This window comes from Protopterus annectens, chromosome 10.part0, assembly GCF_019279795.1.
Source record: "Protopterus annectens isolate FY-2018-M chromosome 10.part0, PAN1.0, whole genome shotgun sequence".
NCBI lineage: Eukaryota > Metazoa > Chordata > Ceratodontiformes > Protopteridae > Protopterus > Protopterus annectens.
The window spans coordinates 764781115-764793481 of NC_056744.1; the positions used below are offsets into that span (position 1 = coordinate 764781115).

The 12367-nt window shown below is 40.0% G+C and overlaps 1 protein-coding gene across 1 annotated transcript in view; it reads right to left on the reverse strand.

Moving 5' to 3' along the window:
• DNAI4 (dynein axonemal intermediate chain 4) overlaps window positions 1-12367 on the reverse strand; it is a 1182639-nt gene that overhangs the window by 441087 nt on the left and 729185 nt on the right. Inside the window, exon 10 of the mRNA XM_044085587.1 lies at window positions 10480-10566. Coding sequence (XP_043941522.1) covers window positions 10480-10566 — 87 coding nt within the window. The remainder of the gene's footprint in view (window positions 1-10479; window positions 10567-12367) is intronic.

Sequence of the window (12367 nt, forward strand, 5' to 3'; positions counted from 1 at the left end):
GGATGCTGTCAGAGTTGATTAAGATATCTTCTTCTGCTCAGATTCCATACCTCTCGGTGTTTTCAGATCCAGGGGCTCCAAAACAGTGGGATGTTCAGAGAAGGAGAGAGAATAGTATGAGACATAGTTGGAAAGCTCATGGATTCAGTAGGGGACAGAACAGGTATGACCCCCATCTGGATCTGAGCTCTGAGAATTTTTCACATCATCCTATCCACAGCCACTTCTGATAAACTTCTGGAGGACCTAGAGGATGTGGTGGTTTGTGGCCCTGAATGTTTCCTTGGATACTGTAAAAATGGAGAAAGCAAAGTAGGAGAAATTGGGTTCATCAAATACTCTTGTGTGCGAACTCTATGAGAGGTGCCAGGCTTCAGATCCAAGATAGGCACTGTAGGACTAGCAGATATAATTACTGGATCTGAAGGTTTTGGATCTGATGATTTCAGATCCAAAGATTGGATCTTTGGATTCAATTACTTCAGATCCGAGGATTTTCAGATCTCAGCCAGTGGCTCCAATGACTTCTTAGGGATCTTAGATGGTGAGCATTTTCTGTGCTCCAATGGAGCAGACTTACAAGATTTGGCAGAGGTTTGAGTCCCAGAAGATGAAGTTGTAGCAGCAGGAAGTAGGCCTTTCAAAATCAATTTGTTGCATTGGTCAGCCAAATTTCTTGGATTAAAGGTGGAACAGATACTGCAGCTGGTATCAAAGTGGCTGGCTCTGAGACAATAAACGCACTCCTTGTGGGCATCCAAGTATGGAATTTTATGCCCACAAGATGTGCATTTTTTTTAACCTTGTCAGTTTTTCAGATGTCACAGGAGTGTAGGTAATGTAATTATAACAAAAGGCAGTACACTAAAAAAAAACTAGAAGAAAAAATAATCTTTTTTTTTTGGCAGAAAGGAAAAAGGGAGAAAGGAGAATTACTAATGCCAACTATGGTGATTAAGAAACAATATCATGTTCAAAGGGAAATAGGAGAAAAAATACAACTATGGCACGAAAGATATACTATAAAAAATACTATAAAGCCTAACTCTGTTGCAAATACTAAGAGGGATGATAGAAAAGTCAGATACGAAGAGACCTAAAAAAAATTTTAGTAAGTATATATAATAACTCACAAAGAATTGACAAATTTCTCGCTCGAGAGAGGAACCAGCATCTGAGCATGATGGTGGCAAACGAGATCTAAGGTATTGGGGTTGGACTGAAACATTATGAGTAGAGGAAGGAGCTCGACAGTTTGATCCAAAGTCTTGAGTATGCAGCAGAGTTGAATCTGAGGATCAGATCCGAATCCATGTGTTGAGGAAGAATGAAAAGGACATCAGATCTCCTGATTTTATTATACAGTTGTATGCAAGAGGAGCCAGGTGGACTGGTATTATTTCCTTAAAACTGAACAGGTGATCTCATTCATAGAGAGGCTATAATAGGCTTTTGATCTGATCTGGTATAAGGGGAACAAACAGAAATTCTGATTCCCTGATATGTATAGATTCTGCCAATGAAATTCTTTCATCACTGCAGGGATCAAATGAAGGAACGGTTCTAAAGAGTTAGTTAACTGGTCTAGCAGGTCTGGTCTAGCAGGTTCCTGGCATATACTGGGTATCACCTAGGCAAAAAAATGACATGTAAGCTAGAACTCTGACAAATGTGTTCCATTTTGTGACTGCCTAGATAATTACAGGGAAAAGTCCATTACCTACTTCATCCTGTCGTGAGGGATAAAAATCATACAAATTATTCTGCTGAAGATAGTTCTCAAAATCCTCTTGGACTGGGAAGGAATGAGATCTGTTTTTTCTTTTTTTTTTTTTCTTCTTTCTGATAATCCTCTCCAAACTCTGGAAGTGCTGAAATTTCTGAGCAAAAAAGTATTAGTGTCTGAAGAAAATGACCCTGAATTAGCCAGTCATCCAAGTAAAAGTGTATGTGTATATCCACCAGCCTCAGATCAGCAAACACAGTGGAGCTAGGTTTGTTTGTTTGTGTCTTTCGGTTTTGCCCGGTTAGGGGTCGCCACAGCGGAACTCCAGTCTGCTAATGATTGGCAGTAGAGTTTTACATGCTGGCTTGCCGGGCCTAATGCACAACCTTCAACGAAGGAACGCCCATTCACGCTCACCACACAGAAGACGCTCTAACTGAGAATTGAACGGGCAACGTCTAACTGTGAGGCGACAACGCTACCGCAGCACCAGTAGTGAAGGATGCTTTGTTACAGCTATTTTCGTTTCCATGTCTGTTTAATTTTCTGGAACTGTCACATTTGACTGTATTGCTGTTTTCCAGACAACATTATATGAAAAGGTCAAAACTGCAGCACATATATGTCAACTGTCCCTAATTTTCAAGGACATCCTTGATTTTGGCGAATATTTTTGCTCTGATCTCCCATTTTTTATTACTAATGTTATTATTTTTTTAGACAAGGATGAATTGCACTCAATAAATAATGACATTCATTACAGTAAGAAACATTGTTTACTTCAGAAAATACATGGTAATTCACATAATTTTATCTTGTCAACTTTCCAGTTAATATCACCAGTTCTGTATCCCTGATTGAGACCTTTGTCCTTAATTACTTTATGCTCCATCTTTAATTTGGGAATAAAATCTTGACAGCTATGCTGCTGTACTTTTTCAAAGGGACAAAAAACGGTTGTAATGCATTAGTCATTGCTTCCCTTTTCCTCTAGATCCTCCAATAGCATTTTAAAAGGTCCACACAGCAGGGAAGACTGACAGAATTCAGCAACATGTATACACACATACAAATGTGTGTGTGTGTGTGTGTGTGTGTGTGTGTGTGTGTGTGTGTGTGTGTGTGTGTGTGTGTGTGTGTGTGTGTGTGCATTTAACAATATTAAAATAAGTGCACCTTGGAGTAGTGGACATTCTCACAGATATGATTATTTCACTTGAACAAAACCTGAAAACTGAAAAATGATAAAGAGTATCCAAATGGCCAAATTTAGAAGTAGCTGGCCAATTTTCAAATTTTTGAATTTTGGGCTTTGGCCACAACATACATACATTTACCCACACACACATACACACACTGAGTGGGTGTGGTATATTGAGGATTTTACACACGGTTGGAGTGGTTTGATCACAAGTGCTTCTGGTGAGAAAAGGAGCAATGGGACTTTGATTCCTAGCTGATTGCAGCTGCAATGAGATCAGTACTAGAAATAGCAAGGTAGTAATATTTCCACTATTTATCATTCTTGTCAAATCTAATTCTGTCTTTTCACCAAGTAGTTACATTAGTCACAATCTAAACTAATTTCAGAGTAACATTCTAAATACTTCATCCATAAATCTTCATGCCTTCTATAGTAACCTCGCTCCGGCCCCTGAGTACAACTAACCCTTCTCTTCCACTCTCTGACAACATGGCTCAGCAGTCTGCTCTCACTTTACCTGTGGCCAGTCTGACTGTTTTAAGTGCTCTAAGGCAGTGTAACAACTGTCTTATGCTTACTGACTGTTCAGTGCTTCTACCAACTGATAGTATGACCTGCAAGACATGTAAATATTTAAGAAACATAGAGGCAAATCTCTCACATATCATACACCTACAACACTGCATCAGTTCCAACACACCACTAAGCCTAGAACGTATGCTGAGGTTGTAAAGAAATTGCAAAGCTTCCTAGAACATACTCTGATCTCAACCTTCAGCACACCAGACAACACCTACACTTTCTCCAGTCCCACACATTGAGAAGAAAATGTTGCCTGCTCCAGTCCCACATACTACAACTCACTACATATCACCCAAGAGTCACCAAGAAAGCTGGCCTAAGCCCATGAGGCCCACTATGGCTGCTGCCACACAAGGAAATATGTTAGTTGTTGGTGACTCTACAGTTAGGCATACAGACTCCACTCTCACCAGACTGGATAAGACCAGGGTGACTGTAAGCCGCTTGCTCAGTGCATGATCAGTGATGTCACAAGGGACCTAAGGTCCCCTAAACTAGGCAAGTATAACTATGACCTAGCAGTGGACCATGTAGGAGTGAATGGCATGAGGCACTCCACCCAGAAGGATATGCAGAGAGAAACATAACTGAACTTTCTATTCATGTGTTACAGGCAGGAAAGACACTGGTCTTCAGTATATTATCTTGCCTCCAGCAAGAATGATGCATCTAAAAAGAAAGATGTCATAACCTGAAGCTCTCTTGTAACTCTAACACATTCATATCTGTGTAGTTACTGAGACATAGTTTTACTGCAATTACAGCACTCCCTCTTTACCAGAATTTGGCACCTATCATGCATTCAGGCCCATTGGTGTCTACAGGGAGGTATCTGCATTTGTCAGAAATACCATAACCTCATGTTAAATTACCTACAACCTAATTGGAGATTGAAATCACCCTTAAGAAATCCAACCATTACAACATTGCTAGCTACAGATCCTTTCAATGTCCTCCAAAGATCATGGAAATTATCTTAATACCAGTGAGGAGTTCATAGGTTCATATGCTGGTACTAGGCTATCGGCCCTAGGGCCTATACAAGCCTAGCCATAACAATTCCCTGGCTATTTCCTCCCACAATATTTACTTCCCTGGACCCCTGTCCAGCAGGGCAACTGACATGATCCCCGGGGTGAATTTCCTATCTCCCATCCAATCATCAAGGTTCCTTTTGAAGAGAGCCAAAGAGGCGCTCTGCTTGACATATATGGGCAATCTATTCCAGAGTCTGGGGAGTCTCTGGGTCAGGAACCTATCCCTCCAGCATGTTTTGTTCATTGTGATGACAAAGTTTAGATACCAGGAGCGTGTGTGTCTCTGAGGGATTGGGATTTCTTTAAGTGTAGCATGTCCAACAGCTCTGGGTTTGACATGGCCTTGTATGTTAAGCAGAGATCACCTCTGAGTAGACGATATGCGACAGAGTATAGGTTTTTAGATGGACAGCATAGGGCATTTGCTTTAGGCCTGTGATCCTTTTAGTGAGGTATTTCTGCAGCCTTTCCAGTTGTTGCATATATCTAGAGAGGTACATACCAAATGGCGCGTTGTGTTCTATAATGGGTCTAATGAGAGATGAGTACAGTGGGACAATAACCTCCTTTTTTCTGGATGAAAAGCCCTTAGTGATGAGGTGTGCCAAATAGAAGGATTTCCTGACTGTTGTGGTGATGTGGTTATCGAAGGTGAGACCACTGTCCACCTGTGTCCCTAAGTCTCTTATCACACTTTCGGTGTTTAGTGTACTGCCACCTATGTAGTAATTCACAGGTATATGTTTTTTCCCAAAGGGGATAACTATACATTTCTTGGCACTGAGCTTGAGCCCATGGCTCTGGCACCAAGCATCTGTTTCTGTAAGGCCCTTTTGTAGAATATCCACATCATTTGGGGATTCAATAATGGCTTCCAGTTTGCAGTCATCTGCAAACTTTGTTAGCCAGAGTCCCTTAGTGTTGGCCTGTACTTCAGAGAAGTAGATGCCAAACAAGAGCAGTCCCAGGACTGAACCCTGAGGTACTCCACTTGTCACTTGTCTGGAGCTGGATTTAGAGTTGACCACTTTTACAGTGTGGGTTCTGTCAGTAAGCCAGTTGGCAACCCATCGAGTGATGTAGGGATTAATGCCCAGCTTAGTAAGTTTATCTATGATTCCAGAGTGGGGGATGGTGTCAAAGGCCTTGGCGAGGTCCAGATAGGCTATGCGGACCACCTTACCCTTGTCCACGGCTCTGGAGACTGATTCAAAGAAGTCAATCAGGTTCAGGAGACAAGATTGGCCCTTCACGAACCCAAACTGCGTGGGGTCCACTGTTTGCAGGTTGCCAATGTCTTTGTTTATAAGTTCCATGATAATATGTTCCGTGGCCTTGCAGATCAGGCTCGTCAGACTGATGGAGCAGTAGTTCCCAGGATCCAAGGTGGATCTCCCCTTGTGGATTGGGATAACTGTAGCTGTGCGCCACTCAGTGGGCACAAAGCCTGAGGTGAGGCTATGATTAAACATGACACTTAGGTGAGGTGCCATTTCATTTTGTAGTTCATGTAGTACACAGCCTGGGATGTTGTCTGGTCCCATGGATGCTGTATTCTTGTACAAATGTGTGTGTGTGTGTGTGTGTGTGTGTGTGTGTGTGTGTGTGTGTGTGTGTGTGTGTGTGTGTGTGTGTGTGTGTGTGTGTGTGTGTGTGTGTGTGTGTGTGTCTTAGCTTTGAAGAATGCGTTTTTTTAACTGTGTGGCCATTATTACTGGAATTTGGCGATCTTTCGATATTGAGATGGACCCTTTAGAGGTGAGAGGGGGGTGAAGTTTGCACTGAATCGATCTGCCAGGATATTGGCAATATCCTTGGGATCAGTATATTTAATGCCATTCTGTTGTAGCACAGAGCAGATCTGAGCACTGCCATTTAGATTCTTGACATAGCTATAGAATGCCTTGTGGTTGTCTTTGGAATCTTTGGCAATTTTATTTTTGTAACTATCTTTGGAGGATTTTATGAGGGATCTCAGCTTCTTACTGAGGCTGGTAAGGGAGTTTTTTGCATCCTAGGATTTTCTTCTTTTCTGCAACAGTTTCTTCCTTTTGTTGTAAAGTTTGTTTATGGCAAGGGACCACCAGATTGGCTTCCTTTTTTTGGAGGAGAGCATCTTGGTTCTATTGGGGATGGCACGATTCATGCACAAGTGGATGTGCTTGTACAGTGCCTTAGTGTAGGATTCAGCAGTTGAACTTTCAGTTCCCGTCTGCATGGGTGTCATGAAGTTTGTCACTTCAGACTTGAGTAGCATGAAATTGGCTTTGGAGAAGTTTTTTACAGAGGTTTCCTTACTGGGGGGTGGGAGTGGGATGTGGATGTCAACGGTGATTAGCTTATGGTCAGACCTGACCAACAAGGGGGTGACCATAGATGTGGAGCATCCATTTCCCATGTTGGTAATGACCATGTCTAGGATATTGGAGCCCCCAGTGGGACTAGGGATTAGTTGATCCAGGGCATTGGAATTTATGAATTCCAAGAACCGTTGAGCAAAGGTGTTGGTACACGAGTAGTTTTCCCAGTTAATGGCAGGGTAGTTGAAATCACCCAGTATTAGGGTGTTTGGTTGTATCTTAATATTTTCCAGTATGTTTAGAAAGGTGTAGTGAGAATCTTGGGGCATGGTGGGGGATCTGTAGCAAGCTACAATTTGGATTGCAGTCTTACCTAGTGTTAGTTGCACCTGGAGAATTTCAGATGCATTGTGTTGGGCAACTAGCCTGGTGTTGTGAATATCCTTAGTGAATATGGACACTCCACCTTTAGTGTTTCGGTCCTGGTTGGGTAGCCGAAAAGTGTGGTCAGAGTTGTAGCCTGGTGTTGCAGGGGTGCTCTCTGGAGCCTTGAACCAGGTCTCAGTTACTGCACAGATATTGATGTTCTCCATTTTTAGGAGTGCCTCGAGAGAGTGCATTTTAAGGTTTAGACTTCCAGCACTGAGTAGCATTACCTTCAGATTTTGCATGCTTGTACCTGTTACGGTGGTGGTTTTGTCCTTTGAACTTTGCCTAAAAAAGGCACTATAGGGGTGGCAAGAGCCTTAGCCAGTAACCTGAATCCCAGGAGTGCTAGGTGCAGACCATCTCTGGCAAAGCATCGTGGTCTGTCGATCATGTCATCCCAGGCAGAGAGATACTGGATCCCCTCTGAATGAAACCAGAAGCTTAGCCAATTGTTGAAGTCAATAATTTTGTCCTTATACTGTGGTATCATTCTGGGCAAAGGCAGGATGCTACTCAGGGCTAGGGTCATACCTGCCTGGGCCACATGATCCGAGAGCTCTTCCACGTCTCTTTTCATGTAGTCCAGGGAGGTACATCTCATCAAACCAAATACCTTCATATTAGAGGACATCAAGTTACCCAAGCATTGACTGGCACAGTTACACCTCTAAAAATGGATGTGCTTAGTGTTTCCTATACTTTGTTAATACCAATGCAGTGGAGCAATTTGTAAAACTGCCTTCAAAAGGCTCTAATGTCCTTGACCTGGTCCTACTGCTACCCCACTAGGAGAAACTACTGCTGCTCATACAGATGCGGTCATGCAGCCCACTAAGGAAACCAGCCATGGCCCTGCATCTCCCAATTAGGCACATCATTCTTCCCTCACTAGCTCCTACTGACCCTCAAGCCATTATCTGAACCTAGGTTACAGTCAAAAGATATTACTTTTGATATACCAAAGAAGACAGTGCCTAACACAGCGGGGGAACAATGCTGCAAAACATTTAAAGGTACAACTTAAAACTAGCAGTTCAGAAAAATCTAAGAATCTCTTCTCAACATTTTAATCTCTCTCTAACTGTAGGTCTAGTCCCAGCAACATTCAAACAATCCATCACCATTCCCTTATCAAAATGCTCATCACCTACTGAAATGAAATTGGCGCCCAATATTAAACTTATGTCCCTTCACAAAAATCTTGGAAAGGCTGCTATATAAACAATTATTCAGACATTGTTGTTTTATGAGTTTTTTTAAGTGATAAATTTATGTTTTGAGCAGCAATCGACTCTGAAGTCTTTTCCCACCAGTGTAACTGTTCTTGGTTTCTGGATTGATTTTGTTGCCTCAACTATTCAAACATATAAATAGCTATGGACTTCTTTGTGATCATCAGCACAGATTTTGTAATGATTTCAGCACTACAGACTCCTTAGTAACAGCTACAAATGCCATCTGTAACAATACTAATGATGGAACTTTTACAGTAGGTATCTTCATTGATATCACTAGGGCATCAAATTTGAAATGGTTAATCACATCCAACTTCTTCACAAGCTTAACTTTGGGGATAATGTACTATGCTGGTTTCAAAACTACTCAAAGATATAACTTTTCAAATACTTGCAAGCAATAAACTTTCATCTCATGTACATTTAAACACAGGAGTGTTCTAGGGATCTGCTCTTGATCTCCTACTGTTCTCACTATTTATCAATGACCTCAGCCTAGATAGGCCATCCTTTAATCTCATTCTGTATATGCATGACATACTACTATTCAAATCCAACAGTATGTATAATTCCTTACAAACCAACCAACAATTTAATTGTTAAAGCTCTGCAACTGGCCAACATCAAACAAGCTACTTATTACCACCCCCCCAAAAAAAAAAAAACTTTTGGTCTTTTCAACACAAAGAACATTATCCACATTAAAACCACTGACAATTAAAGATACTAACCATATTATCCCTAATGTCTCTGAACAAAGATACTTGGGACTTGCCCTAAACCCATGCCTCAGCTTTACAATGCACACTGACAAAATCATCACAAAGGTATAATCCCATCTAAAGCTGTGTTACCACATCTCACACTTACTTTCTCGTAATGCTAGGACTGCTGCAGGCAAAAATATACATAAGCCAATAATCAAGTAATGCCAATCTCTATTATGTTTCCACTCAGCCTATAATACAACACAAAGGTTTCAAGCTATTGAAAGTAGGATATGTAGATTTGTAACATTAGCAAACCCCAGAAAACACCATTGTGATGTACTATAAGCTACATATTAGCTCCCTACAGCACTTAGAGCTACACTGCTTATCAGTACCCTAAGATTTAAAATAAACATGAGATACTGTCCCCCACTGAAAAGAATATTACAACTAGGAGAATACACATAAGCTTTCAAAATAATAACTGGGAAAAAAGCCCACCTTCATGGAATAAACTACCTAATGAACTATAAAATCAACAGACTTTAACAGCTTTCAAAACTGATTTGAAAGAACTTCATAATGAAGCCACCTCTACCTGATGATGATTCTGGGTAATGGCCATCTTCACCCTAGTGCCACACCAGTGTTAAAACAACTCTTCCAAATCAATGCTGAACTGATAAACATGACAATGCTTTAAACACTGTTGTATTATCTTAATAACTACACTATTATTGCATTCTTACAACCAACAAATGTGCCTTGCAATTCATATTTTATTCCTATTGTCTACAAAAGTTATTCTTACTGCCTATAAATACACCTAGCAAGTCGTTATATGTATTCCTAACATCAACAAGTGCAGCTTATAATTCATGTTTATTTTACTCTCTACAAAGATACCTTGCAATGTGTTTTATGTTTTCTGCCATGATCAGGTAAACAACCAAATTAACAAATAATGAATAATTAATTAAGACACATACAGCACTAAGTCAGTGAATGCAGGCTTAAATGGCTTATGAAAACATGGCAATGAAGAAAGCAGAAACAAGATGAGTGGAGGAATAACTGTAGTTAATGTCCAGCACAATGATTATCACTTCATAATTTTTGACATGGGTAATATTGGGTCCACAATATCCATACTCGTATCCATCAAAGCAATATTGTTATAGAGAAGTACTCCACTTTTACAGAACATCGGTAACACAAATTCAGTAACTGTATGTCTTAATTCAGATGACATTTACCACTGGATTCTTCAGTGACCAGCAGCAGACAAGACCACTTTTCTGTTCTTTAAATCCAAATTGTCCATAGCCTACAGCCAAAAGATCCTGAAACACAGAGAATCGTATTATTTTTAGTCATCCCAAATGGTCTTTTTATAAAACAATGTTAACTCCAGCTTCAAAGAAAAAAAAAACATAAGTGCAGTTCACATTTTAATATACATTTCTCTATTTTCAGCATGCCTTAAACTTCTCTTTAAACTGTTTAATTAATTATATCAGAATCTGCAAAATAAACTTCAGACAATAAACTGGAATTTTGCTGATTGCCACATCAAAATATGTAACAAAACTTAATCAGCATTTTCCTACAGTTACAGTTCTTCGGGTAAAATGACAATTGATTTTCATTCTATAGATTTTTCACTAAACACTGCTTCTGGGAGTTTAAAACAGTGTAATTGATGACATTCCTTTTGTTGTATTACTTGTCTTAATGAGGTTACAGATTACATGCTAACATTACTGCTCATTTTCATTTCTTCATTCCTGGCCCTTTATTTTTGTTTTTATTTTTTCATTATTTTTTCTCCCAATAAATGCAGAATCAAAAAATAAAGAATGCTTTACCCTTGCATGGGTCACCTCAAATTACCTATGGTATGATCCCATTTATTCCCATTAGAGGAAATATATAATATTGACCATGGGATGAGTAAGAGCAATATCTAACTAAATGGGATAGGTTAATACGTGCACAAAAAGAGAAATTGTCTAGGCTTAAAATGGCCCACAAGGGCAACTAGCCTAGTATTTACCTATGAAACTTTTCTAACCTGAATTATTTCTTTTTCCCCTGCATGACAGGTCTTAAGCTCTTCCCCCAGCACCCCAATGACCCATGCATTCTTATTAACATAAGAACCAGGTTATTCACTGACATACCCCAGCAACAGCCCTACAAAACATTCATTCCACAGTTTTCAAAATAGCAGGCAAGCCCATTTGTTCTCCACAGAGATGACAGTTAGGAGTGGATGTAGGCCGTCATAAGTGAGGAATGTGGCAACCTAACAAACCCCTCCTCTCAGTGCTCTGTGATGTCACATGATGATACTGTTTTAGGAGGAGCAGCTTTATGGTGCCTTTGCACATTTGGAAACACCATCCTGATTTGGCAGTACACACCACCTTCACCCAATAGGTGCTATTTGCATTCCCACAACCCTCCAGATGGAGTCAGTGGTTTAGCTGGTCTGGCTGTCTCTCTCCCCCCAGGATAATATCAAAGGCAACTGTGAAAAACACCAACACAGAAGGAAAAACAGTGCATTTAGTGCTTTCATCCGCCAAATGGCTGGACTTCCTCAGAATACAAACCAGACACTGAACAAGCATATAAATACCCGCCCAATTAAAGTCAATAGCACCAGGTAATGAATTAATTGAATAACTGATTCTTGATGCATAAAGTCAAAATTAAAGTGAAATACCCAATGCTTATAAACAAATACAAAAATGAAAACATACACAGTATATAACCTATACATGTTAAATATTCTTGTATGTTTTTTATATGCACTTAGGAGCTTTATACTTTCAATTTATTACATTTATATATATTTATACATATATATTTTTTATGGTTTATGGTGCTATTGACTTTAATTGGGCGGGTATTTATATGCTTGTTCAGTGTCTGGTTTGTATTCTGAGGAAGTCCAGACATTTGGCAGATGAAAGTGCTAAATAAACTGTTTTTCCCCCGAGGATAAGTGAGCTAGTAACAGCCACTCACTCCTTTCCTTGAACAGCTGAAGTATTCTATTTGTTTTCTTTGAAGTAACTCAAAGTATTTTTAAATCAGATTTATTATTTATGCATATCAAAACACAACACATTTTGT